The sequence below is a fragment of the Micromys minutus genome (assembly GCF_963924665.1).
Source record: "Micromys minutus genome assembly, chromosome: 1".
NCBI classification, from domain to species: domain Eukaryota; kingdom Metazoa; phylum Chordata; class Mammalia; order Rodentia; family Muridae; genus Micromys; species Micromys minutus.
The window spans coordinates 99,630,356-99,658,157 of record NC_137969.1 but is presented as its reverse complement, the minus strand read 5'-3'; the positions used below and the strand labels follow the sequence as shown (position 1 = coordinate 99,658,157).

General features: G+C 50.0%; 2 protein-coding genes across 4 annotated transcripts in view; one reads left to right on the top strand and one right to left on the bottom strand.

Annotated features, from left to right (window-relative positions):
• Nucleotides 1-7,297, top strand: part of UNC5A (unc-5 netrin receptor A) — a gene marked incomplete at its 3' end in the record, with an annotated part of 53,185 nt that extends 45,888 nt beyond the window's left edge. For both annotated transcript variants that reach the window (XM_080909619.1, XM_080909618.1), the window contains 10 exons: nucleotides 284-448; nucleotides 1,763-1,951; nucleotides 2,057-2,359; nucleotides 4,844-4,931; nucleotides 5,210-5,378; nucleotides 5,576-5,809; nucleotides 5,934-6,083; nucleotides 6,165-6,329; nucleotides 6,859-7,037; nucleotides 7,132-7,297. In XM_080909619.1, the coding sequence (XP_080765745.1) occupies nucleotides 284-448; nucleotides 1,763-1,951; nucleotides 2,057-2,359; nucleotides 4,844-4,931; nucleotides 5,210-5,378; nucleotides 5,576-5,809; nucleotides 5,934-6,083; nucleotides 6,165-6,329; nucleotides 6,859-7,037; nucleotides 7,132-7,297 (1,808 nt within the window). The remainder of the gene's footprint in view (nucleotides 1-283; nucleotides 449-1,762; nucleotides 1,952-2,056; nucleotides 2,360-4,843; nucleotides 4,932-5,209; nucleotides 5,379-5,575; nucleotides 5,810-5,933; nucleotides 6,084-6,164; nucleotides 6,330-6,858; nucleotides 7,038-7,131) is intronic.
• A 1,198-nt stretch (nucleotides 7,298-8,495) lies between these two features.
• On the bottom strand, nucleotides 8,496-20,320 carry HK3 (hexokinase 3; the record flags this gene model as incomplete). Of its 2 annotated transcripts, none has more annotated exons than XM_080920777.1 (18): nucleotides 8,496-8,640; nucleotides 8,723-8,956; nucleotides 9,092-9,247; nucleotides 9,324-9,507; nucleotides 10,899-10,998; nucleotides 11,176-11,271; nucleotides 13,011-13,130; nucleotides 13,209-13,348; nucleotides 13,459-13,754; nucleotides 14,389-14,622; nucleotides 14,791-14,946; nucleotides 15,367-15,550; nucleotides 15,626-15,725; nucleotides 16,386-16,481; nucleotides 16,580-16,699; nucleotides 16,794-16,948; nucleotides 17,150-17,306; nucleotides 20,225-20,320. In XM_080920777.1, the coding sequence occupies 18 exons, from the start codon at nucleotides 20,318-20,320 to the stop codon at nucleotides 8,496-8,498; spliced, it is 2,769 nt and encodes a 922-aa protein (XP_080776903.1). The 2 variants fall into 2 exon arrangements, with proteins under 2 accessions (XP_080776903.1, XP_080776904.1); XM_080920778.1 differs by having other exon boundaries at nucleotides 13,459-13,619.
• Nucleotides 20,321-27,802: the final 7,482 nt, after the last annotated feature.

Sequence of the window (27,802 nt, the reverse complement as noted above, 5' to 3'; positions counted from 1 at the left end):
ATTAAGAGCCCTTACCACCTCAGGACCAGGACAGCCTCCCTGGGTGGAGAGAGCCGAGCAGCCCCTGGCATCATCGTATCTCCCTGTCATTAGCATGTGTCATCAAGGCTAGCTGGACACTAAGGTCCTTTGGATCCGAGGACCTGACCCTGGCATTGTAACAAGCCCAGGCCAGCCTGCCCTGCCTGCTCCTGATGACTGATGGGGCCACCCAGGCAGGCCACCCAGGCCAGCTTCCTAAGCTGACTGGGCTGTTCGATCTCTGCCTGTCTCTCTTGTCCAGTGGATGGGAGCTGGAGCTCGTGGAGTAAGTGGTCAGCCTGTGGGCTGGACTGCACCCACTGGCGGAGCCGTGAGTGCTCAGACCCTGCACCCCGCAATGGAGGTGAGGAGTGCCGGGGCGCTGATCTGGACACCCGCAACTGTACCAGTGACCTCTGCCTGCACAGTGAGTCTTCTCTGCCCCAGGTCCCGCTTCAGTTCGACAGTTGGCTCTGTCTAGCCCTAGAGGCCGTGGTCAGGGCAGCCATTCTCCTGCCATATAGACTGTGTCTCTCCAAAGCTTAAGACCCCAAGGGTCCCTTTCATCTCTAGTACACCCTTCCCTGTCTTGCACAGTCTCGCCACCTTCCTTCTGAGACATGCACAGATATGCACCTTGACTTGTGCACACCCATCTGCTCTCCCACAGCCTTGAAATTATCCCATCCCCCAAGTGCCCATGTAAGTCCTGTGGAGGTGCTGGACTGGTGAGGCCTGTTAATTACAAGGCCATAACTAACAATTAAAGATCTCTGTTGGATTTTTTTTTCCTCTAGACTACACCCTCCCCCATTCTTTCAATTAAAAACCTAATTATCTGTGTCAATTCCTTTCTGATGGACATTTCTTCCATTATGCAAAACTCTTAAAAATCAATAGCACTTCCTCCAAGCAGCTGGTCCCCCACCCATCCCAGTTGTCAGGATGGTGGTATACATAAGGGCTCAAACTGGCCTGGAAACACCTGAGAAACCGATCGCCCATGTATCTGTCTAGTTTCCATTTCTATAATGGAACAGCAAAAGAATTTTATTAGTTTTAGAGGCTCAGAATCCAAATACCATGATGCTGGCACTGGCAAATGGGCCACCACCACCCCAAGCCACATTGCTTAGTGGCAAATGGTACCAGATCAATACTGTATATGAGAGAGAGAGAGATCACATGTCAGGAAGAGAGAAAGACAGACATAGAGACAGGTAGACACAGAGAAATGGACATACCTGTGCTCTGGGAGCACATGTATGTAATGTGATGGATGTATGTACGTAGAGCGATGATGTAATGCCTTCCCATTGGGCCCCACCTCTTAAAAGGTCCTGCTGCCTCTCACATTGCCACATGGGGACCACGTCTGTAACATACGAATCCGTAGGCAGGCATATGCAAACTATGGTACCATACTTGTGGTATCCCAGGAGTTCACCTTACCCCAGCCACCCTAACCCCCAGCCTAGGAGACAAGGATAGACCACTCACCCTGCGGAAGTAGCTCTTCCTCTCCTCCACTCTCTTGGTAACCTCTGGCTAAATCTTATGCCTGGTGAGGGTATGATTTGTTCAGTCCCAAGCAACGCAGAGGACTAGAATGTACACACCAATACCATGCTCCCAGCCTCATGTCCTCTGCCCAGGAGTGCTGAGATCTTCTTCTCCTGGGGATAAACCATGGGCCTCTCCTCTGAAGCCCCTACTTTCAAGACCATGCTTTCCCTAGCAGCTGCTTCTGGCCCCGAGGACGTGGCTCTCTACATCGGCCTTGTCGCCGTGGCCGTGTGCCTCATCTTGCTGCTGCTGGTCCTTGTCCTCATTTACTGCCGCAAGAAGGAAGGACTGGACTCAGACGTGGCCGACTCATCCATCCTCACCTCAGGCTTCCAGCCTGTCAGCATCAAGCCCAGCAAAGCAGGTGAGGTGGCACCTACCTCTGCTCCCCTGCCTGAGCTCCCAAGGCAACACCTGTTGAGGGGGAAGTCCCTGTGAGCCACCACCTGAATCTGTCTTTATCCTGTAGACAATCCCCATCTGCTCACCATCCAGCCAGACCTCAGCACCACCACTACCACCTACCAGGGCAGTCTCTGTCCGAGGCAGGATGGACCCAGCCCCAAGTTCCAGCTCTCTAATGGTCACCTGCTCAGTCCACTGGGTAGTGGCCGTCATACGCTGCACCACAGCTCACCCACCTCTGAGGCTGAGGACTTCGTCTCCCGCCTCTCCACCCAAAACTACTTCCGCTCCCTGCCCCGCGGCACCAGCAACATGGCCTACGGGACCTTCAACTTCCTCGGGGGCAGGCTGATGATCCCTAATACAGGTAAGACCCTAGAACTCCCAGAGAGTAGGAGGGGTAAGACTAGTCTCATCATCTTTCCGGAGGCCAAGATAGTCCACGTTTCAGAGTGCACCAGCCTTATACAGAGTGGCCCAGTCTGGCCAGTATAGAAAGAATGCAGTTGGAGCTACAATGATGCCGTAGATATGTGTCTCCTTGCTGCCTGTTCATTTACCACACGGTCAGCCTTACATGTGATAGACTCTGCATTTGGCCCTAGGCTCAGGAGTAGGGCAAACACCAGACCCCAGAGACTCACAAAACAAGATAGCAGAGCACACCTTAGAACTCCCACAGCATCCTGGATCTCATCCACTACTCCACTGAAGTGCCGCAGAGTCCCTGAGACCTCTTGTTAGAGAATCCACAGACTCTCCTAAGGCCACCTTTGGAGAGATCTCTGCAACCTCTAACAAGACTGACCACCCCACTCTGAAATTCTCCATTCCCTCTCCCTAGGTGACCCCATGTACTCCTGATCTTGCCTTTCTCTGGCTGTCCCAATATAGGCGTTCCTCAGGGATCCCTCCCCCAACCCATGCCATTTCTCCCTGAATGATCTCACCTACTCCTCCGCCCCAGCCCCCAGTTCTCCCAGGCATTCGAACTCTGCATTCGGCTGCCTCTTGGGCATCTGGATGTCTCACAGCACCTCAGAGTCTTTGTGCCTAAAACAGAAATTGTCTCCCACCCTTTCCTACAGCTACCTCCTCTCTGGCTTTCCCCGGCTCACAGTTAGCACAGTGTAGTTGCTTAAGCTAGAAACTGGCTTGGGGTCACCTTGGGCTCCTGCTCTATCCCCCCTCACCTTGCCACAAGTCAACTCTAGACACATGGTGCATGCTCCCCCCTTTCCAATAGCCCCTGCCTCCTCCTGTTCCTCATCTTGCCCTGATATGTCACCACACCCAGACTAGCATAGCCCTGGCTCCTACACATTTACTGAATGAATTGAGAGTTGACTATCACCCCCCACCCCACCTAATTCCTTCTAAGGTTCCCAGTTGCTCTCTACAAAGCCCTGGTGGCAAGCCTAAAATGACCCAGCCCTTGCTGGCTAGCAGCTATGTGCTTTCCCTCCTATGTGCCCTTCTGACACCTGAACACACGACACTGTCCCTGGCTCATAAGGGTCTCTCTACCTTTTCTCCTGGCTCGTTGTTGCTGTTCTCTGTGCCTCATACACCCCTCAAGGCAGGGGAAATCTTCATAGCTCAGTGAGGTGAGTTGGTACCTGTCAGCTGTAACAGAAATGCACTCAGTGGCCCCTGCAGCGTGGGCAGCTGCTGGTTCCTCCCCCTCCTCTGTTGTTTAGTTGCCTCTCTCCTTTGCTGGACTAAGAGAGCCAGCACCTTTTTTCCTCTCGGCTTTCTGAGTGCCCAACATGAGTATTCACTTTTGAATACTCCCCCTCCAGCCAGCATGTGACTGTCACCCACACAAGGAGCATCAGGTGCTACGGTCAGCACAGGTTAGTGAAGGGGGCAAGATTGAGAGGACATGGCCACTAGATTCCCTCTTCTGGGTTTCAGCTGTCTGCGAAACAGTCACACGTCACTCGATGGTAAGACACAAATAGGTGAACATCCTAGAACACACTCATGCTACCCAGCAGCTCCAGTGTCAGGAGGGCATACGGAACCACCAGTGTATGTTTGTAGAGTATAGAGTCCTTACATAGCACTTGAACAGCCTGAGAGTCCAGCCCAGCATACCCTGGAGATACATCTGTCTGCTTTAGGGGTAAAGTCCCAGAATGTCACCCCCTTTCCTGTATGAGCTGAGAGGCCCTTCCTGATATGGGAGCTCCCTAACCTTGGAGCAGGGCCTCAATGCTGCTCTCTGTGATTTCTCAGCCCTGTCCTTGCTGTTTCCAACACAAAACTCTTCTTTCTCCACACACTGATACTGCTCCTGGGGCAGAGGCACATCAACAGAACAGGACATTGAAGCCATATATATTTTGCCCCTTAAGGGCTGTTATAGACCCATCCCTACCTGCAAGGATGGAAACAGTGACAGGAACGGACCAGTTCTTAGAGGGAACAGAACTAATTGAGGAGAAGCTTGAGAAGGGCTAAAGGGCCATGTTTGGGAACTGCTGAGTGTAGCACAGTTGGGCAGAGGTACCACTGGAATGACAGTCATGGGCCTTACATGGTAGGCCTGGAAGATGGGGAAGGTTTTAAGCAGAAAATGGTCTGGTCCCAAATAACATAACAGGGGGTGGACCGAGCATCCTTGGAGTCTTCTGTCCTACTTATGCTTCTGGCTGGGTTACCTCAGATGTTCTTGGAGTCTCCCTGACTCAGAGTCGTGCCTATGTGGGTGGTGGGACAGTATGGCAGTCCTTAAAGCACCTCTGTCCCCAGACAAGGGTGGCTGAAGAGGAAACTCATGGGTCTGGCTAGTTCCTGGGGTTTTGGGTATCTGTAGCAGCAAGCCATGACCCCTTTGCTCTTTCAGGAATCAGCCTCCTCATACCCCCGGATGCCATCCCCCGAGGAAAGATCTACGAGATCTACCTCACACTGCACAAGCCAGAAGATGTGAGGTGTGTGCCCTGCCCTGCTGTGGTGGGGGGCTGGGAGGGCACTGCCTGCTGCTCCTATTGCTGGAATCCCCCCCCCCACCTCAACCCAGCAACTGCTCTTCCTGTTCTGACCCAGCCTGAGGGAGCACAGGGGATGAGGCACACTTAAGCTCACCCTGCTTTGCAGCTCCTGTCCTAAGGTTGTCAACCTCCCCACTCAGAGTTCGTCTCCTAACCCCACGGTCTCTAGGACTGGCCACTGACGACTTTCCCTCTCCACCCATGTTTCCCCACTTGAGGTTGCCCCTAGCTGGCTGTCAGACCCTGCTGAGTCCTATCGTTAGCTGTGGGCCCCCAGGAGTCCTGCTCACCAGGCCAGTCATCCTTGCCATGGACCACTGCGGAGAACCCAGCCCCGATAGCTGGAGCCTGCGCCTCAAAAAGCAGTCTTGCGAGGGCACTTGGGAGGTAAGCAGGAGAAGAGCATCTGAAGCCATTCGACCAAAAACACTGGCCCCACAGTGGGCATGGCCTCCCATTCCTTTGGCAACTACGTGGTCCAGAGTCTCCCCAGACTCTGGTCGCTTCTCAGAGCTGAGGGTGGCCTGAGGACTCTGGGGACTCCTAAGTTGGTTAGGAACTGACCCATGAGGCCCTGCCCACAGGACGTGCTGCACCTTGGTGAGGAGTCTCCCTCCCACCTCTACTACTGCCAGCTGGAGGCCGGGGCCTGCTATGTCTTCACCGAGCAGCTAGGCCGCTTTGCCCTGGTGGGAGAGGCCCTCAGTGTGGCAGCCACCAAGCGCCTCAGGCTCCTTCTGTTTGCTCCTGTGGCCTGTACGTCCCTCGAGTACAACATCCGAGTGTACTGCCTGCACGACACCCATGATGCACTCAAGGTACTGCCACACACAGCCCTGTTGGCAGACTCCCCAGCCCTAAGCATTCAACTGCCTTGTCTTGGGGGCTGCAGGGAGGGCTACCCCTACTGTCGGGCCTTGCTGACCACCCCGGGCACTGCAGGAGGTGGTGCAGCTGGAGAAGCAGCTGGGTGGACAGTTGATCCAGGAGCCTCGTGTCCTGCACTTCAAAGACAGTTACCACAACCTACGTCTATCCATCCATGATGTGCCCAGCTCCCTGTGGAAGAGCAAGCTCCTTGTCAGCTACCAGGTGAGACCCAAGCCCACGACCGGAGCTCCAGGGGCTCGTTCTGGGGCACAGTTGATGCCTCCTCTTTGTCCCCCTCCACAGGAGATCCCTTTTTACCACATCTGGAATGGCACTCAGCAATATCTGCACTGCACCTTCACCCTGGAGCGTATCAACGCCAGCACCAGTGACCTGGCCTGCAAGGTGTGGGTGTGGCAGGTGGAGGGAGATGGGCAGAGCTTCAACATCAACTTTAACATCACTAAGGTAGGCAAAAAGGCGGTGTGCTCCCAGTACCGACGGGCTCCGCCTGTGGGCGTAGCCACCAGTCAGCCACCAGTCTTACTAGCGCTACCCTTCCTAGCTTCTTCCAGGTTTCTGGGGACAAAAGGGGTACAAGTGCAATATAAGGGAGCAGGAGGAAGTAGAGTTGTCCTGAGGCTCTGGAGCACTTCCCCAAAAAGGGACCTTGCATTGGGCCCTAAAGGATAAGCAAGAGCAGGAATCTGACAGACAGTGGAGTGGGAGAGGGTGTTTTTGGGCAGCAGGCACTGAGCTGAGAGCAGTTGACATGGACAGTCAGCAGAGCAATAGTGTTGGAACCAGGAAGACTCTCTGTCACCAACCGTGACCAAGGCAACTACTGAGATTCAATGAGTAGGGCCCTGGTGCACAAGGGAGAGGATGCCCAGCGCTCCAGCTGCCCCCATTGTCTGGGGTTGTCTGGAAACTCCCAAGCAAGGCAGCAGCAGTAGGAGTTCTAACTGGCACCTGTTGCATATGTCCCACACTACAGGACACGAGGTTTGCTGAATTGCTGGCTCTGGAGAGTGAAGGGGGGGTCCCAGCCCTGGTGGGCCCCAGTGCCTTCAAGATCCCCTTCCTCATTCGGCAAAAGATCATTACCAGCCTGGACCCGCCCTGCAGCAGGGGCACCGACTGGCGAACTCTAGCCCAGAAACTTCACCTGGACAGGTGAGCTAGGCAAAGGGAGGCGGTTGAGCAAGTGACATAGCCAGGAGGTTTACAGGCTCTGAGGCCAGACTGACAAACTGCTTCTTCTTTGCAGCCATCTTAGCTTCTTTGCCTCCAAGCCCAGCCCTACAGCCATGATCCTCAACCTGTGGGAGGCACGGCACTTCCCCAACGGCAACCTCGGCCAGCTGGCAGCTGCTGTGGCCGGACTGGGCCAGCCAGATGCTGGCCTCTTCACGGTGTCAGAGGCCGAGTGCTGAAAACAGCCCGGCCAGTAATGCCTACACTCTCACCAGCTTTGGCACCTGCCAGGGACAGGCAAAAGCCAGACAGGGGCCCTTCCCCAACACCGGGGGAGAGCTGCTTGGACAGGCCCCCTCCTGGCTGAAGTTGTCCCTCGATGCTGGTCCTTCAGACCCTGCCCAAACTCCATCCCTCCATGGCCTGCCTGGCCAGGTTGGTATAGCCACCTGCTCTCACTCTGCCCTGGTCCCAGGGCCCAGAGTGGACAGTGCCTGGAGCCTGGGCTGAGCCCAGCCCATCTGTGTGTGTGTGTATATGCGTGTGATGCTACCTCTCCTCCTGTCCCTTGCCAGGGGCCCCGCATACACACAGCATGCGCACACATGCTGGGCTTGGGACATGGCCCCCAAAGCTCCTGCCTGAGGTGGGCCTTATGCAAACATTTCTGTGCCTGCTGGGTTGGGGTATATATGAGGGGCCTGGCTTCAAGCCTGCGGGGGGCTAAGGGTCCCAGCTGGACAGGGGCTGGCCCTTGGATTCAGGCACACGATCACCACACAGGCGTGTGTTCATGCATGCCTCGTGTGCTCATCTCACACCTACCCCTCCCAGGTCATGCAGGACCCTCCCCCACTACACACATCTCATGCCGAGCACCTGGAGGCTGTTCCTGCCTCTCACACCCGGTGTCTGGACACATCTGCCAATCACATGCTGCCCTTCCCCCACCTACCCAGGGACACCCGACGGCTCCTCCCTGATCCTCTCCCTGCCCTCCTGGCCTCGAGGTGCCCTGCCCAGCGGGGCGTGTGAATATGCAATGGGAGTCCCGGGCTGTACAATGGCAAGTGTGTGTGCCGTGGCATGCCCATTCCTGGGGCTGGCCAGTGCCCCTGTGTGGGGCCTGTTGTGTGACGCTTGTGTCCTGACTCTGTCTTAAGTGCGTTCGTGCACTTACACTTGGCCTTATGTACACAGCCTTGCGCGGCTGCCGGGGCACGTAGGGATTTTAGCGGACGTGAATGTAAATAAATTATATATATATATTGCTAACCAGAGTGTTACTTCTCTCAGAAAGCCATTGGGTGTGGGCAGATGGTTAGAAAGGGGCCACACATGGGTTTCTTTGGGAGTTGTGGGTAGCTGGGCCTTAGTGGGGTCGGGGGTAAGCTGAACCCTTAGTCCAGTGAGATCCCAACATTCTTGGAGATTTCCTCAGACACGGGTCATCTGGGTAAGGCGACAAGCAACAGCAGTGACCAGAGCTGCACCTTTGCCAGACCCATCCTCTGATTGCAAAAAGGTGACCGTGCACTGAGGGGCTAGCTTCCGAACCGTCGCTGACACCAGCCTGGAGAAGCTGTAAGGAGAAAGGGCTGAGGTGAGCCCAGCGCAGCCCAGCTGGCTTTGCCTCCCATCCTGACCCACCTACACAGACTCACTGGGGATGTAGCTTGTATAAAGTCCCGTCTACTCCCACAGACACCGTCAGCTCCTGCAGGCCCCGGTTCTCCCGTATCTTTTCCACCACAGCAGCCACACCTGCACCACAGAGCTGGGCAGCCCTGCGAGACACAGCCTGGCACACCTCTAGGACCATCAAAGCATCGTCAGATGTCAGAGTCAGCCCCAGATCCTCCAGGATGGCTCGGACTTGACGCAGGGCCAGGCTGTCACTGGGGCCAGGAAGGAACAGAGAATTAGCTCCTTCTCTCTCAAGGTTTCTCCCACTTCATTTCCTAGAGTGAGGGAACCAGCAGCATCTAGCATTTGCCCCAGCAACAAACTAAACTGCCTTGCAACGCAGGTACCTTTCAATCTCAGATAGAAACTTGGTCTTAAAGATGTCCCTGGTCTGAAGGCATTGAGTCTTCTGGCCCCGGAAGAGAACTCCAAGATTGGTTAAATGCAGGAGGATATGGCGGACGATCTCTCCCAGGTACATGCCGCTGATCATTTTCTCAAACCTATAAGAAGGCAGGTACATGCAGATGATAGAGGACCCCATTAGCCTTTCTCCCAAGCCCTGCCCACCCACCATACCTCTGTTTGCCTGGGTTGATGGATGCCTGGTCCACACTAGCATCAAAGCAGGTGCTGAGCATGCCCAGTGAGCCATCATCCCCAAAGGCACCCCACTCCATGTTGATGCACATGTGGCCCGAGTTCCCAGGCACACTTGCCACATTCCGCAGCTCTTCCATATAGCAGGCATTGGTGCCGGTTCCTGTAGACAGCCCAGGGCCAAGAGATGAGGGGGTTGCTTACTGATGCAGACAAAGCCCTTGTGAGTCATTCCCACACCAAAACAACAAAATTTGGACTCCTTCTCCCATCTCCCCAGGTTCAAAACCAGTCTCTGCTCCTGGCCTCCCTTACTGACACTGCCTCAAAACTTCCTCTGCACTCCCTACCAGAGCCAGATAGTGAGATAGTGAGTCTTCCATGCTATCTAAAAGGGCTCCTAGCAACCAGGTCATCCCCCCCCCCAGGCGTGGCTCTACTCTGATGCTGATAAGATGCAGAAGTTTCCTAACTGCTGAGCATGCCTTTCATCAAAACGACAGGAGCAGGAGTTGAGGAGACAGAACACTGACACAAGGATCCCCACTGTCTGGCCAGAAGTTAGATACTGTATGGCTTTCTCTGATATACTTCCATGGGTCCTCACAGAAACAAAAACAAGAGCATCCTGGGAGCATTGGGACACAGGAGGCCTTTTGCCTACAAGACTCAGAAAAGCTACACAGAGGAAGTGATATGTGAGAGACATTCCCTCTTCTCTGCATACTTCCAGCTCTGAGTTGTGAGAGCCTTGATAGCCCCACCTGGGATTTCTCTAATAGTTTACACGTCTCCTAAGCACCTACTAACATCAGAGCCTGTGTTCAAAAATCTCCCATCTGTGACAGCCACCAACAGCCCTCAAAGAAACCTCCTTTAAAGCTCCATCTCCTGCTTGCTCAGGACTAATTCCTGTCTGATCTTAGCTTGTCTGTCCTTGTGTGTGCAGTCAGAGTTAGCTGTAAGTGCCACGGGCTGTTCCGGTCTTAATCCCCTCTGGATGCTTGGTTCTGAAAAGATACAGTTTCTTTTCCTTTCAGTGTCTTCTGGCCCCTTTTTCCAGATGCTGGATAGCCCCAGGGTAAGAGCTTGCCAATGTCTTAGACTCTTAATGTCTAAAGAACCCTCATGAGTCACTGACCAGCCATGCCCTCCCATTTCAAACACGGAGTATACACCATGACCCAAGCAGTGTACTGTGTTCTCTTTCTGTTCTCTTAATCTCTTGACATAATCGTTGCCATGTCGTACTTGAGGTGAAGGATCAGACTCTAGTGAGTTACCCAAGGTCAGACAGATGGGAGCGGCACAGTCAGCCTCATAAAGATGCATTTATCAAATGGGCAAACTGAGGCTCAGAAAAGGCCAATGACTTAATAGCTAAATTAGACTAAATGTCCCAGTTCCAGACTCCTAGCTCAGTACAATGGCCCAGAACTCAATTGGGCCATACAGAAAGAATCCCCAAGGTCAGAGAAAGATCCAACCTAAGGAATTGGCGAAAGGCAATGAATTATCGGACACTAGGAGCACAGAGTGCAAGACTCTCCTTACCGACAATGAGGCCCATCTCACAACGGGGATCATCATAGCCACAGGACATCATGGTCCCCACCGTGTCATTGACAATGGCAACCACATTCAGCTCCACTGCCTGCATGCAAACGGATGCTGCTAGTTGCTGGGCAACATAGTTGTCATGGCAACCAGCACTGGACTCAGAGGTCTCTATTATAGAGGGCCCTTTTGCTCCCCTCAAGGAAGCAAATGATACTCTGCTCCCCCCAGGCCTGTCACAGCCCCAAAAGCACCCCTGAAGGTAGACTCCTACCTGTCTGCGCCTAATGGCTTCCCGTAATAGATACACAACATCTTGGCCCTCACAGCCTGATGCATTGAACCCCTTAGTCCAATTCAGGAGGATGCCCTGGGATGAGATTAAGCAGACAGAAATGTCACTCTGCCTCCCAAACTCTGTATCCCATCAGAAGCGTGCTGTCTCTGCCCTTCCCATGCAGGATTCTGTGCCCACTTTGCCCTATGGTTGAAGACCTTGCTCTCTACACCTCTCAAGTCCCTGGGAAGCTTTTGGTGTGAAGAAACCTATTAATAACGATTCGACCTATGTCTTCCATTATTAGTTCTAGAGTGCTCAGGTGGTCTGAGGGGCTGGCTGCTTTAAGATGTTTGCTCAGAAGGGCCCTTTCTTTGTAACTGAGTAGGGATGAACAGAGCTGTTAGAATGGTTGCTATGTGTAGGAAGGAGGAAGACAGGGAAACTTTAGAGGATAAAATGCCAGCAGATGCCACCCTTTCAAAGAAAAATCCCAAGAGTCACTTGAAAAGGAGGGACTCTCAGAGTTAGGCACAGTGCGAGGCTCCATCGATTGTTCCAGGAAGGTAAAGGGTGAGGTGCAAAGGCAGAGACCTGGGCAGGATGGGATGGGGTGAGACAGTCAGATCTTTAGTTCTAGCAGCTGGACTCAGTAACAAGGGGCAGAGCCATACCTGGAAAAGAGCTGTACCATTGTGTGTGTGTGTGTGTGTGTGTGTGTGTGTGTGTGTGTGTGTGTATGTGTGTGTCTGTGTGTGTCTGTGTGTGTGTGTGTGTCTGTGTGTGTGTGTGTCTGTGTGTGTGTATTTCTGAGGGGGAGGGTAAAGAGTGGGACTTAACTGCAGCTGTCAAAGGAAAGTGGCCCTGTGTAGGATGTCCCACAGACAAGTGTCCAAAGACTGCACTGTATCCCCAGCAAGAAAATGGGCTCAACACACAAGTTATAATCAGTTACCAAAAAAAAAAAAAGAAAAAGGTCAATTAAGCCACATTTTTGCATACCCAGATTTGCACACTGAGACACACTTCCAGTGTCTTGTGAAGAACAGTTAACAGAAGTGAGCGTGCTTTACCTAGAGCCAAACAGACTAGAGCAGAGGGGGAAAGCTTCAGCACCATCCAGACCATGGTGTGAAAAACAGCAGAAAACACAGCTGTGGTCCACAGAAGTTGGGACAGGAGCGCAGGGTGAAAACAACACATGCAGGCTGATGGATAGATCCAGATTATGGTGGCCATAAGACAACCAAGGAGAGAGCAGAGGTCTTCAAAGGCAGCAGACAGGTTCCTTGGCATGAGATGCTTCCAAACATTCTGGAGATTGGGTTTCCTGGGAGCTTGGGCAAGAGGCCTAGGATAGCTGTTTCTGTGCTGGACTTTGGGGGCATACGTTGAGAAGTTGGCTATGGATGTTAAAGGACATGATGTGTCTTGAGTAGGTTTGACCTATGACTATCACTCTGCCACCTGGATTAGGCACACAGCACTGTGTCACACTGAGAAGGAAAGAAGCATGTAATCTCAGGTCTCCTCTGGAGAAAAGAACAAATACTGCTCCCTGAAGGCTGAACACCATGGTGGAACACCAGAGGCAATTGCGGAACTAGGCAATGTATCTATTGGTCGGCCATAACCTAGCCAGTGCTGTTCTCAAACGCCTCCTGCCTGAACATGGACACAGCATCTTTGGGGATTACCAGGACCACATACGGTCCAGCTCAACAATGCTGCTCCCCTTCCTCAGACTTCTCCTTGGCCTCCTGTCCACTCTTAAGGATACATAGATTGGAGGCCCTTGGGAATCACTTCTTGAACTTAATTAAGTCCCTTACCTGGTCCAGGCCAAGCTGCTTGCATGGAAAAGAGAAGGTGAAACCCAGGGGTAGGCTCTGTCCACTAAGGCCCTGCCTCTTCTGGAAGTCCACGATGCAGTTCACAATATGGTCAAAGAGCTGCAGGAGAGGGCATGTCAGGGGGGGTGGACTCTCTCCCACCTCCACTTCTGAAGTCAAGACCCAAACTGTGAGTACCTTCTGTCCAGAGCCCTGGGCTACACACTCAGGAATAGAGTAGACCTGGTTGATGATCTTCACACTGCCCTCGGCCACACGTACCAACAGGACTCGGAAGTTGGTGCCCCCAAGGTCCAAGGCCAGGAAATCACCTCGCTCTGTAGGACAGACACTCAGTACCAGGAGGAAAATGGCGGCTCTGGCCCTAGCACACACTGTGACTCACAGGAGCCCACACTCCAGGCCCACACTCAGGCCAGCTGCTCACCGCTGCCATCGGGTGTTGCTCGGACATAAGTGGGCAGCATGCGGAGGGAGGAGGCCTCTCCTTGAAGCCCTCTAATCATGGCTTCCCGCATCTGTGCCTGCACCACTGTCAGCTGCTCCAAGTTCAGCTGAAATGGGGCCAGGGTCTCTTCCAGGATGCGCCTGTGGGCAGCCAGGCGGGCAGCCACAGCTGTCACCATTGCCACACCACGGCCACCACCATCCACAGAGGGGATGAAGGAAATGTCACATTCTGGGGCCAAGAGCATTACCGTCTCCTTTAGGATGTGGCGGAACCTATGCAAACACACCAGGTGCACTTAGCTTGACATCTGAGCACCATTTAAAACTTATCATTTTAAATCTTTAATTTTATTTTTTTCATTGGTTATTTTATTTATTTACATTCCAGATGTTGTTCCCCTTCCCAGTTTCCCCTCAATCAACCCTCTATTCCATCTCCCCTCCCCCTGCCTCTATGAGGGTGCTCCCTCACCCACCCACCCACTCCCACATCACTGCCCTAGCATCCCCGTACACTGGGACATTGAGCCTCCACAGGACTAAGGGCCTCCCCTCCCACTGTTGCCAGCTAAGGCAGTCCTCTGCTACATATGCAGCTGGAGCCATGGGTTTTAATAGAATTTTATTTTATTAAAATTTTTTAATAAAAACATTAGTCCTAAGCCTGTTCCTTGGTACCAACCATATATCCACTGCCCTTCCTGCCCCTTTCCTTGGCATGCATAAAAAGAAACATTTTTCTCTTTTCACATGCTTCCTGGCATCCCACAACCTAGAATAATTCTCACTCTGCCATTCCTATCCACTAGCTTGCACACAGGGTACCAGAATGCCCTCTGGTTGTATATTATAAAAAAATGCACACATTCATGCTACCTGCTCACATAGGATCCTATTCCCGGAATACCTGGGGTGTCGTTCAAACACTCGCCCTCCAGTGGCCACAGCCATGTGTAGTGTCTGCTGCTCCCTGCTGTACTGGAGGCGGGATAGGACTGCAGCCAGGGCAGCCGCACAGAGCTGGGCAGCCCGTGTGCACACAGCCACGCACACACGCTGCACGAGTTCAGCATCTGAGGCCTGTGGGCTCAGACCCAAGCCCTGCAGGATGGTGTGAATGTGGGCTATCCCGGTGGCAGGGCTGCAGGGAAGAGGGGGAAGACACATGGAGTGCTGATCTGGGGCTTAGGGAACCTAGTAGCTCCCCATCCTGCCAAAGCCCCACAGCTACCTTGGAGAGAGTGCCTTAGCCTCTTCCAAGCAGACCCCCCCTTTCCCCTTGTCTAGGCTGCAAGCCTCCCTTACGTACTCCTCCATTTCAGCCACATGTTCAAGGAGGATGCTGCCTTGACTCAGCAATGCAGGAGAAGTGCAGCCACCAAAGAGGACCCCGTGCTGGGACAAGTGGACCAGCACCAGCCGTACCAGCTCACCCAAGTAAAGGCCTCCAATCATCTTCTCAAACCTACAGTGGAAGGAGTGACAAAGCCCTCCATGAGCCCCCAGCCCACTTGAACCCTCAAAGAGAAATCATTTTCTTTGAGGTCCTAGACCGAGGACTCCAGAAGCAAATGGCCTCCCAGAGGACGCATGGGCTTACCCTTCCTAACCCTTTGGGTTACACTCAGGGACCTCTTAGAAAGGCAAAAGGACCCAGGTAAGTAGGTAGACATTTTACTCAGCTGTTCCCAACTCTCAACCACAACCTGCCAGGGCTGACCTGGATCAAAGATTGAAAACTCAGGGTTCGAGCACTCTGAGGCCTTTCTTTCTGAGTCTGAACTGGGACCCCCAGAGGCAAGTTCAAAGGGACAGGAAGACGTAGGTTAGAACAGTAATGTGGTGGCCTAAAGCAGAGTCAGGAAAACCACTGCCAGGCCACAACCTCTGAGCACCAGGAATCAGGGACTCGTGGTCCAGGGCATAGTCGAAGGTGGTCAGTACTGGCCCTAGGGCCTCATCATCACAGAAGGAGCCCCACTCGATGCTGACACAGGTTCGGCCTCGGTCCTCATCTAGAGTGGCCACATGTCGAGCTTCCTCCATGTAGCATGCATTGGTACCAGTGTCTGGAGGGAAGGACCCCATTAGAACCTGCCCACCAAGCAGCTACCACCCTTCATTCCAAACAGCCCCTGGCTCACCTACAATCAGTCCGACTTCACATGGCCTGGTGCCCATCTCACAACCCATCATGGTGCCTACCGTGTCATTCACCATGGCGACTACATCAATACTGTAGGTCTGGGCAATGGATAGAATGGGCATCAGAGGCAGTTCCATGCTCTGGGCTCTCCTTCCATCCCCTCCCCCAACTCAGGCTCTCAGGGTCACAGAGAGCTCCTACCCATAGAACCAGGAAGAAGAGCACCTCACCCAAACCCTGGCCTGGCATCCCAAGATATGCCTTGGACCCTGGCTTCAAATCAGTACCTTGGGCTTAGTGCAAAGGGACCTTGCCCTTCTAGAGCATAGAGGTTTTGACAACTGCAGCCTCAGCTCAGGCCTAGGGCCCACTGCTCCCTCCCTGCACCCTGTGCTGCTACTAGAGTTAACCTCACACAGGGGCAATCTTTTATCAGATTGCCTCCCCTTCTAGAACGTGAAGATTTGCAAGGCTGGCTCACAGGGTTTTTTTTTTTTTTTTTTTTTTTTTTTTTTTTTTTGGTTTTGTTCGTATTTCTCCCATGTCTTGTTCCCCTTCCCAAGTCCCTCCCCCAGAGCACGATCATCTTATTTGAGTCATTCTTTGCTTACTATGGACGTAACATTAACCCCAGGGTCAAGATGGATAACGGCTGGGAATAGGAAAAGAAAGCAGGGCCTTCCAGAAACAGGCAATAGCCTACAGATGTCAAGCCCAGGCCACGGGGGCAGCTCTTCATCACCCTAGCCTTCACTTACCCCCTGCCTCTGAATGGCCTCTCTTAGCAACTGGACCACATCCTGGCCTTCCACACCACTGCACCTAAAACCTTTTGTCCAGGAAATGAGGGTGCTCTGGGAACAGAAAAGCAGAGTTGTTTTTCACCCCCTGTGACTTTCTCAAGGGCTGTAGTCTCTTTCAGCTCACTGACACCAAGTGCCCCCCACCTCACCCTGTCCAAGCCTGTCTGGTGACAAGGAAAAGAGAAATTGAACCCAAGCTTCAGACCCTGATTCTCCACAGGGTATGCATCCAGGAATTCAGAGAGGCAGCGGGCAGCAAAGTCAAAGAGCTGTGGGAACAAGATGAGGGCTTAGCTCTGACCACCTGAGCCCCAGCCACCCAACCAAGTCTCAAGCCCCAGAGGATACCTGCTGACTGCTCACCTGCTGGCCAGTACCTAGGAGCACCTCTTGAGGGATCACAAACTCCCGGCTCCTGGGTTCCACACTACTTTCTTTGGAGCCTGTCAGTGTTACCCACAACACACGTAGTGAGGCTCCTGTGGCCCCCAGCTCCAGCACCAGGAAGTCTCCTTGCTCTAGATGGTAAACAGGTCATACATAGAAAGACATACAGATGGCAAAGCTGCCTGTCTCCCAGAAAAGCTTCCAAAGTCTGAGAAGTTCTTAGACAGTTAAAGGGACCTTAGAGATGGTAGACAGACGTAAGGAACTTCCCCTTCCCTCAGTCAGAGCACACTCTCCCTGTCTGGCCACCCCTCCTAGTCTGCACTACCCACCAGTGCCATGTGGTGTGGACCTCACGTATGTGGGCAACATCCGGACAGAAGGAGCGGGACTGTCCTGTCCCTTCAGTGCCTGATCCATGGAGCACAAAAGACTGGCTTGGATCTGCTGAAGCTGTGTCCTGGTCACCTTGAATTGTTGCAAGCATTCCTGTACCTGGGACGAAGCAAGCCAACACTGGGGAGGGAGCCATTCTTCAACTTCAGCTGGGACAGGACTGTTCCGTCCAACTCACCGCCTCTCCTGCCTTCTTAGGCCCTCTGTTTCCTGGGAGCTGCCTAGCATCCTGTTCCATTCTCCCTGAGCCTCACTGGTCTTCCAGACCCCCTCCTAGCACCTCCTCTCACCTTGGCTGTTCAAAGCCTACTCTTGCACCCTGCAAAGGTTATAAGGAAGAGAAGCCACCTCCCTCTTTGTGCTCCGTATCCTGGTGACTTCCGGTTAGCTCCTGCATACTCTACCCTGGCCATCTAGCTTTTTTAAGTGTAAGGTTTGGTGAGGTCTCTCTCCTGCCATGATCATTGCTTTCCAGTTCCCCAGGGCAAGAGTTCTGTTGCTGTCTCTTTGCAAGCTGTTGATAAGTAAACAAATCATGAAGAAACTTCACACTCTAGGCCTGGCCTCTCCCAACCTTTTCTCAGAGTCTGGAGCCTAAAGAAGCCCACCTCTGGAATAGAGACCACAGAGCCGGGGCTGGCCTTCCCTTCCCGTGGCCACTCTTCTCAACCTAGCACTAGTGCAAGCACAGTCATCACACAGATCAACAAGTCCTGCTCCTGCTGACTCCCTGTGGAAGACAGAACCAGCACTGTCTGGCTGTGTACGGTTCTGGTACTGATGGTAGCCACAGAAAAGGGGGAAGCAGGATTAGAAATGTGTTACTTGGGGGAGAGCCACGTGTTTAGACATGAGTGGAGGAGGTCTTACAGGTGGTGAGAATCGGCCATCTGAAGTTCTAGGGGAAGAGAATAAGAATGGTTTTCTCCAGAGCAAGGGCATGGTGTTGCGGGGGCATTGGCCCGGGAGTGGATCAGAGTCTGAAGGGAAGGCTGAGAGGGTGAGAGAAAGCAAAGGATGTGCCAGCTTGGTTCTCACTCCACCAGAAGCTCAAGGAATAGGGAGATCTTAGCACCCCAGCTCTATGAAGAAACATCCTTTGGATGACCCTCTCACTCGTCCACCAGAAAAGCCCCACTATTGGTTGGCAGCTCAGTAGTTCCATCCTCCCCAGCTTAGATCTTCTAAGGCACAATCTCCTGTAGCACATGACTTCTGTTCTAAATATTCATTGCCCCATACTGGACCCAAACCTGTAAAGGAGTCCAAAGACAGCAAGGATGCTGTGAGGACTAAAATCAGCACCAGAGCAGTGACTTGGCACAAAGGGGATGCTCTGTGAAGGGCTTTCTTTAGTGCATGAGACACAATTATCCTGAAGGGCCTGATTCTTCATCTTTAGGTAACACAAAAAGACATGTATAAAATTCTGGCAAGGGACTAAGAGATAGATGTAGCTGGACACTGACGTGTGATGACATGTGGTAGCTTGATGAAGTATGGTGACATGTGGTGATGTGTGATGACTGTGATGACCATCCTCCTCCCACCTCCAGCCATGGAAAGGGATTTCAAAGTGGGTTCTAAGTGCTGAGTGATGTCCCTGGCTGTAGAACATTTGGCATTCCTGGGAAGCCCCTGGAAGCCACAGGGAATTTGTTAAACTGAAGGTACATATGACAAAGTCCCTATGCACAGTGTGGTTATCATTGTTCATTTCTGGAGCCCAGCTATGGGCTGAACACAGAGGAAATGTTTACAGCAGGGTCTGAGGCACAGGTTGCACAAAGGCAAAGGGATGTGTGCATGTGTGAAATTCAGTGTCAGAAAGGTAACCACAGTTGGATAAGAAACCTAGGAAGCATATGTCAGAGGAAGACAGAAAACAGAAACCACAGGGAGTGGTCCAAGAAAGTTTGCGTTGGTGTTGGCATTGCCTCTGGGCAGGTCCTTCATCTCCTTATCTCCATGAGGCTTTTTTTTTTTTTTTTTTTTTTTTTTTTTTTTTTTTTTGAGGAGAATACTCAATTTATTTTCCTCTATTTTTCTGATGAGGAAATAGAGAACCAAGAGTTATGAAATGGTTTACATAAGCATTTTCTGCTCCAGGATGTGGTAGGTGAAGACTTCTAAATCTTAGTCAAGATGAAGGGGAAGGCTGCAAACATAGCTGAGCAGCAAACACTTGACTGGCATTCAATCCTCACACCATTAAAACCACACCAACAGACAAACAAGGGGGGAGAGGGGAGAGAAGGAGGGTGAAGGGAGGGAGGGTAGAAGGAGAGGGAGAGAAAGGGACTCAAGGACATAGCTCCCAGCCTATAATGTGTGTGTGTGTGTATGTGTGTGTGTGTGTGTGTGGATGTGTGTGTGTGGATGTATGTGTGTGGATGTGTGTGTGGATGTGTGTGTGTGTGTGAATATAGTATTAACGTTTAGAAGGAAGGTTAAGAAATGGTAGTATTAGATGATAAGAGAGGATGGAATGCAGCCAGAAGGATGAATAAATTATGAAATGGGTTATAAAGCTAATTTCTGAAAGCTTCAGTTCTATCGCAACTTCTTCCCTTTTCCCCTTCCTTCTCCCCCTTCCTTTTCTCCCTTCCTTTTTTGTGGTGGATAAGTCTGTGAGAGTAATTAATAGTGAAAGTAGAAGCTTTTTACAAGAGAATACTTTATTTTATTTTTTAAGAAAATGAGGAGGGGCCATTCTAGATACATCAACCCTTGCGGGGCTGGCCCAGCATCTCTGTGGCAAGCTGACAAGAGAGGTACATTTACAGGTGACAATCCTCAGTGCAAACTCTTACATATGAAACTGAAGTCATTTTACACCTCTAAGCCCTGCCCCCAAACCAATCCATGCCTTGCAGTTATTTGGAGTCTCAAAGAAAAGAGACACCAGATTGGAGATTAATGAAGACTGGAAAGAGCAGCCCACATCTCTACTCATCCTTTCCTGGATAGCCTTAAATAAGCACAGAATTGGTACCCAGTGTTCCGCTTACCAATTCTAAGCTACCTGAGGGCCTTGGTATGCCCTCCTGTGGGAAGCTTGAGGCTCTTTCTCCAGGATGCAGACCAGAAAGCTCAATGGTGGCCATGTTTCCACAATGGGTATTGACTACCTATAGGAAAGAAGGGATAGCTGGATACAAGACTGGTTAGTCCACAGGCTCCATGAGGCAAAGACTGAAACCCACCACTTCCAAAAGTTGTAAACAGAATCAAAAACTTCTGACCAGTAAAGATCCTTTAGCAATCCACCAGGAGGCAGGTGTTTCCCCGAAGCAAGTGTAACAATGCTTTCCTTCTGCCCAATCCTAAGCCTCTGGAGCCCCTCTGATCCTGCATTCTTTCCTTCCTTGACCCCTGCAGACAGTCTATCATGGCTGCCCTTCCTGAGTCTTCATTAGTAACTCTTCTCTTCTGCCTTTAAATACATAGAAAGGTTTCCAAGCCTCCAGGAGTCATTGTGCCTTCCTCTACACTCCTAAGCTTCCTCTTGCTACTCCTTGATCCTCCAAACTCCACACATGCTGACTCCCTGTCTTCTTCTTTTTAGTCTTCACTTGAGTTGTTTCCCCAGTCTAAAGGGCTAGCCTCATAAGCTTGTGATGTCTGAGTCACCTCTGCAGTTCAATTCCCGGGACAGGGTTGGGCAAATTTAGACTTGGGTCTGTAAACCTAGCACTTGGTTGGCTGAGGCAGGAGTATCATGAGTTTGAGGATAACCTGGGCAACATAGTGAGACCTTGTCTCAAAAGGAGGCAGTAATTTGGTAAACCAAGAAATTTGTTTCTGACAACTCTCCCCTAATTTATATATACCACAACTTAGTTCCCAAATCTGTCAGAAGAAACCATACATTCTAGTAGTCTGTTAAAGGATAAAATAAGGCAACCAAAGCAATTATATTTGTTCAAGTCCCAGATAGCACAATCATTCATGTGCTAACCTGCTCATGCACTCAACATTTACTCCACATATGCCAGACTATGAAGCTTCCTGCAGGGAAGCCTAAGATTTAAACTCTGGGTCATGCACTTGGACCTCAGTCTTCCTCAGGTGAGAGACGTTTCCATTCCTCCATCACCAGAAACGAGTCCAAAGTCTACTCATGTTTGAACTAAGGGCTTCCTGGTTCTCCTTATCTGAATCAGACATGGTTGCAAAGTACTCCTTTTGAATGGTATTCTAGAGACCCCTCCTGAGGCTGGGTACTACCATCACCATTAAGGATGTATAGCATAGTCTTGCTAACCTCCATCAGCCATAGGATATGCCATGGGCTTGAGATGAGGTCTGTGGGAGTTAGAGGAAGTACTTACCTAGGAGATTCAGAAGTTGATCACCTTCTTCAGGTCTCAGATCTTCTCCCAAATATGACCACAGTGATCCTGGACTAAACTCAAAAAGTAAAACTCAGGGTCAACTCCCCAGGCTCCACCCTCCTCTTTGGCCACCACTTAGCAGCAATATGCTAATTCAGGAAAGCCTACTTCCCTATCAATCTGCCCTAAGAGGAGCCCAGAATGGACAAGACCATGGTACAAGCAAGCAAGAAGATCACAGGAAGTTGAAGGCCTGAGTAGGTTAAGGATTCCAAAATACTCTCTTGGTGACAGTAGGAGCTCTGTTTGTTTTATAAACACTAAGTTTTCAAGTGCTAAGTTCCTTGGAAAGAAGCAGAGAGAAGCCTGGAAATATGTGGTTAAATTGGACAATGTCAAAATGTAGTAAGCAGAACTGTGTAAGAGGCAATGTGGGAACTAAGAGGAAGGGCTATCATGACTCTGCAGGAGAGTGGGCAGGGCAAGTTGATGAAGTCCTTTCACAAAGAAGAGAGCATGTATGCAGTGTGTGTGTGTGTGTGTGTGTGTGTGTGTGTGTGTGTGTGTGTGTGTGTGTGTGCTCATAGAATTGGGTACAGCTCTCAGAACCTATTGGAGATGCCCATAGTTGGGATACATGCTGGAAGAAATAACAGCCAGACCAAGAAGTCTAGACTAGAGTCTGTAAGGCAAAGTGGGACGAGTGGTTTGCCTGGAGGTCCTCCCTTCTGGAAGATGGGGTTCTTAAGCTTCTATGGAGCTACTCTACTGGCCACTACACCAGTTTTCCATTTAACTATTCTCCTGAAATATAATCTTAAGGAACTAAGTGTGTGTGTGTGTGTGTGTGTGTGTGTGTGTGTGTGTGTGTGTGTGTTTTCAGCCACCCCCAATATACCAACTAAAGAAATGAATAATAATGAAAAGCAGTATGAATTTAGAAGAGGAACAGATAACGGGGTCCAGTGACCCCCAGGAGGATTCTCTTCAGGGAACTTAAGAGTTTTAAGCTCAAACGGTGAAAGATTGGGGCAGAGTCAAGAGATATGCCTAAGTTAGCAGTCTTCATCAAGGTGTGTTTCCACCCCCACTCTCAGCTCTTATCCTGCAAGTTAAGTCTGACAAGCTCTTCTGTCATCCGAAGGAGGCCAGTCTGGATAGCATAGTTGTCATTTGAGAGGGAAGTATGATCCTGAGAGACTTTGCTGGCCCTGGAATACAATATGACTGAAGGGTTAGGGCATGACTTAATGCTGTGCCTTGAAGGAAGAGATGGGACAAAGACACAAACTCCTTGAGTAATTAGCAGGTCCATTTTTAGTAAGCAGTGGTCAGACACAATGCCTAACAAAAGCAGCTTCTAAGTGCCTGTTAGAACTCAGGCAAATTGGTGGGCACATGACTGCCACTTAGCAACAATGCTATTGTCCAGTTAGTGAAGGCCTCCACAGGATACAGAGGAGCAGAGGTGGCTCCTGTAGCAGCTTTGATGTGATCAGACCTATAAACACAGCAAGTACAGCCCTAACTGTAGTTTCCTGGATACCAACCACTACAGGCTATAAGAGACAGAGAAGTCAAATATGATGTTGGGGAAGGCAAGCTGATCATTGTCTACAACATAGCACCATGCTGAGTCTGAGGCTCCAGTGCCTTAACTTCATTCCGTTGAGGGAGATTATGGAACTGAAAGTGGGGTCATGACAGTGGCTGTCTCTAGTCAGCATGAGGCTATGCTCCTGGAAGTTACTTTCATGGCTACATGTCCGTGATTCTGAAAGTCCTGTTTTCATTTCACCAGGAAGTGGGTTGTCCTGGCTGTAGTCACATAGTCAGGGGCCTTCTAAGTCAAGGCCAGGGTTTGAGATCTGTGGACATTTGGTCCAGTCCTGTCTGTAGCAGAGGCATGGCACTTGCCAGCGTTAGTCAAGTAGACACGGGATGGCTACCAAGCAAGGGAGGGTCAAACCCTGACCAGGCTCCCTCAATACTTCCTAGTGCAGCCTGCAGCCATCCCGAAGAAAGTGTAAAATGGAGAGAGTCAAATATAGCAAAACAAGAATATCACTGCTGGGCTGGAAGTCCAGGCCCTCCCTTTCTCGCTCGTTTCAGCCTACAGTGCCCCCGATCATCTTCCATACCCTCTGTGCTTTGGATAGGCCACAGCCCTCTCACAGATGCTGCATGGCTTCAGCTGTGTCTCTGTTTCTATTGATGTGTCTACAATGACCGACTGATACCCCTGGCCTCTCTAGCCCTTTTGTCCATTCCCCTTACATTGAAGTTCAGTTACCAAGAGTGGAACTCCCCCAACCCCATCCTGATCCCCACAACAAGTAGGCCCAGCTCTGACCCTAGCCAGAAACCAGTCTACTGTATTTGTTAAACTCATCTGTGTTTATCTTACCTATTGTGAGCTCTCATGTTTCTTACACACAGCCCTCCCTCAACCTCACAGCAAGAGCAACCTGCCTCTGGTGCGCATGCTTGCAACATTCTTCCAGAGTGTCAACGATATCCCATTTTCCCAATGGTAATCACCAACTTTCCATCAATTTACAATCTCCCTTCTCTCTCCAACTCCCATTGGCTAACATCAACCTAAGGTCAAAGTTCCCTTGCCTCACAGGCAAGTAGCCCAATCCAAATTCAAATTTTCAGTCATCAACATAGTTTCAGACAGACCTAGGTTCAAACTCAACCCATTTTCCCATCTGATTTATGGAAGATTTCTACTTTTCCAGGTCTATAGTTTGGGTGTGTTTTGTTGTTTTTTTATTATTATTATTACTGTGTATATGATGTGAGTGGAGGGTGTTACATGCCACAGTGAACATGTGGAAGTCAAAGAACTTTTTGGATTGAACCTAAGTCATTAAGCTTGTGTAGGAAACACTTTACCTGCTGACCATCTTGCTGGCTCTGAGTCTGAACTGTCCATGTATAAAACATGTAAGTTCTTTGTAGGATTTGCTTTATATCTATAAACATAACAGACAGCAGCCTTGCTGCAAGTGTATTGGATACCAATGAGCCATACAGGCAGAAAGACATGATGCTGGGGTGGACACAATAGCCATCACCCCCCCACACACATGTACTGTCCAGCCATGGGTTAGTCTTTCAGTTATTTCTCAAAATAAAGAGCAGGATGTGAAATGTCCAGCTTATGTCACACTTGTGACAAAGTGCTGCCAGACTCCCTGGGTCTACTTCTGGGTGAACTAATGTTTATCTTTGTCTTGTTTGTTTTTTGAGACAAGCTCTTTCTACATAGTCCTGGCTGTCCTAGAACTCACTGTGGAGATCAGACTGGCCTTGAATTTATGAGACCCACCTGCCTCTGCCTCCCCAGGGCTGGGATTAAAGGTGTGTGCCAGTGTGCTTAGATTTTTATCTTTTTAAGTAGACTCAAAATATCTACTTCTGGATGGGGTCCCAAAAATTAGACCCAATTATATACTGTATTTCAGAAGTTTCCAAATAGGGCTGGGATGAGGGTGACAATGTGAGACAGAATGCTGACTCATGACACTGCTAACCCTGCACTTACATGGACCCAAGAGTATGGGCCTATACCTAGTTATGAAGATTTGGACGTGAGTTAGCAGGAGACAAACAAGATAGTACGCATACTTAAGCTGTTATGGGCACTATGGAAATCCAACCCTACAAGAGAATTCCAGAGAATATGGTAGAATTGCCTCAGTTGTTCTACCTGAGACATGGAAAAAAAATGGGTTACTTCTATACTCCAACTTCTCTTTTCATTGGCCAAGGGCTGCAGCAGAGCACTAGTTCTTGGCCCTTCTAGCTTATGCCAACATAAGTCAAGAGACACCTTCTCACACAGGTACAAGTATCCGCAATAAAATCCTTTGAATAGAGAGTCTATAGAAGGGTAAGAGCCCAGAAGTGGGCCAGGCACAACTTCTGGCAGAAGGCTCTGCCAGAAGAAAGGGACACAACTGTGATGTCAGACAAAAGTCTTTCCACCTCCCAGGTTATGGCAATGCTAAGTTCATGGAGCTTTAACATTCTGCATGAGCTAGCAATCTTTCAGAACTACCCAGAGGTTCCAGGAGAACTAAGTGTGTAAGACCCAGGCTTCCTGTGGCTCATGGGTCTTGGGTAGATGCCCACTGTGCTCACTTTTGAAGAGATATGTCTTTTCTGGCAGCTGTAGGCCATCTCTCTGGCCTTTCCACCCTCACTGCAATACTTATGACATACAAAGGAACAGTAATGTAAGTAACTGTTGCTGCCACTACACATTTGCAGCAAATGTGTTGAGTCTTTATAAACATTTTGTCAATCCTTAAAACATTAGGTATTTTTTTTCTCATCTTACAGGCAACCAAACTAAGTCCCAGAGGATTTAACCAGTATCAGAAGTAGGGTGCAGACCTAGCTTGATCTGACATGATCTTCATTTATCTCTTTACTCTTTGTCTAATGCACCTCCCGTCAAGACTACAGCAAGGAAAGAAAGAATAGATAGCTGTGGTGGTTTCAATATGCTTGGCCCAGGGAGTGGCACTATTAAGTGTATCCTTGTTGGAGTGGGTGTGGCCTTGTTGGAGGAAGTGTGTCACAGTGGGGATGGGCTCCTCCTAGTCACCTGGAAGACAGTCTGCTCCTGGCTATCTTTGATGAAGATGTAGAACTCTCAGCTCCTCCAGTATCATCCCTGCCTGGACACTGGTGTGATTTCTGCCATGATGACAATGGACTATAAGCCAGCTCCAATTAAATGTTGTCCTTTATAAGTTGCCTTGGTCATGGTGTCTCGTCACAACAATGGAAACCCTAACTAAGACAACTGGATAAAATAAGCAGCCCCCACTAAAGGCATCTGTGGGCATCTGGAGACTTTTCTTTCCTTGAGTCCCATGAAGGCTGAAAATTCCTGGCTTAGTTATTCCACACCTTTAGCCAATGACCCACATTCCCCACAGCCTGCTCAATTTTAAGCTAATCTACTTTTAGAAGCAGCTCTTTCTTTCCCTTGACCTCATATACAGAAATATGAACTACATCATTTATAGAGATTGCCCTCCTAAATGAGAGACACAAGTGAATTATACTGATGGATGGATCTGGTACACTTTCCCTTAGAAGGAAAAACAAAACAATACTGATGTCAGAAGTACAACATCTTCCTTAGAAGAGTCGGTAACTGTGGTCTCACTGACATGGACACAGAGGGCTTTTACTTGTTCCTCTTGATCTGTTTCCTCACCTGAAAGCTGGTTTTAACAAGTTTCTATGAGGATCAAATGATAATACATATATTGGCTGGACCATAGTAATTGATTAAAAATTAAGAAATACCATCTGTGTGATACTGGTGAATGTCAACATCACCCAAGAACAAGATATTACCAGTGGTGGGAACAGATATTTCCCAATATGAGTATAACTCAAAAGAGTTTGTGTGCTAAGTGTCTCAATGTCTGTACAGGCTCTTCCAATCCAGTTATCTGAATGTCCCAATGTGGTACACATCTAATTTTCATTTTCAAAATAAAAGAGAGCTTTAGATATGACAAACCAGAAGTTAGGCATCTGAGTTATATATTAATTCACCCTGGTCTAAGACCCTGTACTGGTTAACACCTACTTCCTGTAGTCTCTTTCATCCAGCCGTCCATCAGCTGGTCCAAAGCTGGCTCTTCTGTAGTCTTGTCTGATTGTTCCCTTGGGTAATTATTTCTGCTATTGAGTCTCTTACTAAGGATAAGCCACATGTCTATCCTGCACTGGAACAAACAACACTGCCACCAAAACAGAAACTGCTGCTGCCACGTGACCTTTGGCAGCAAAAGAAACAATTTTGGTTTAAATAGATCACTGTGCCCAGAACTCCCACTGGTAAATCTATTTAAGCATGGACATTAACGTAACAGTGTCCACTTAAAAATTCCAGGGGAAGAACAGCAAGTCACATTTCTATAAGGTCATAGGTCCTAGCTGAGAATTCTTAACTGGGTGAGTAGGTCACCAAATGGAAGGGATATCACTTAGTAGTAAAATTAAATACATCTGACACATCCAAAATGATGTCAGGCTTAGTCAATGTTCAGAATTGTGCAGTGTGATTTAAACGAATGTGAGTAGTATGTCAAAGATTAGTAATGAAATTCACTCAGAAACACACAGCTTATGAGTGAAAAACTACCTCTTCAACTGAAATAACCCCACCACAAAGCTTACAACAGAAATAAAAAGAAACACTTCCATCTATTGAAA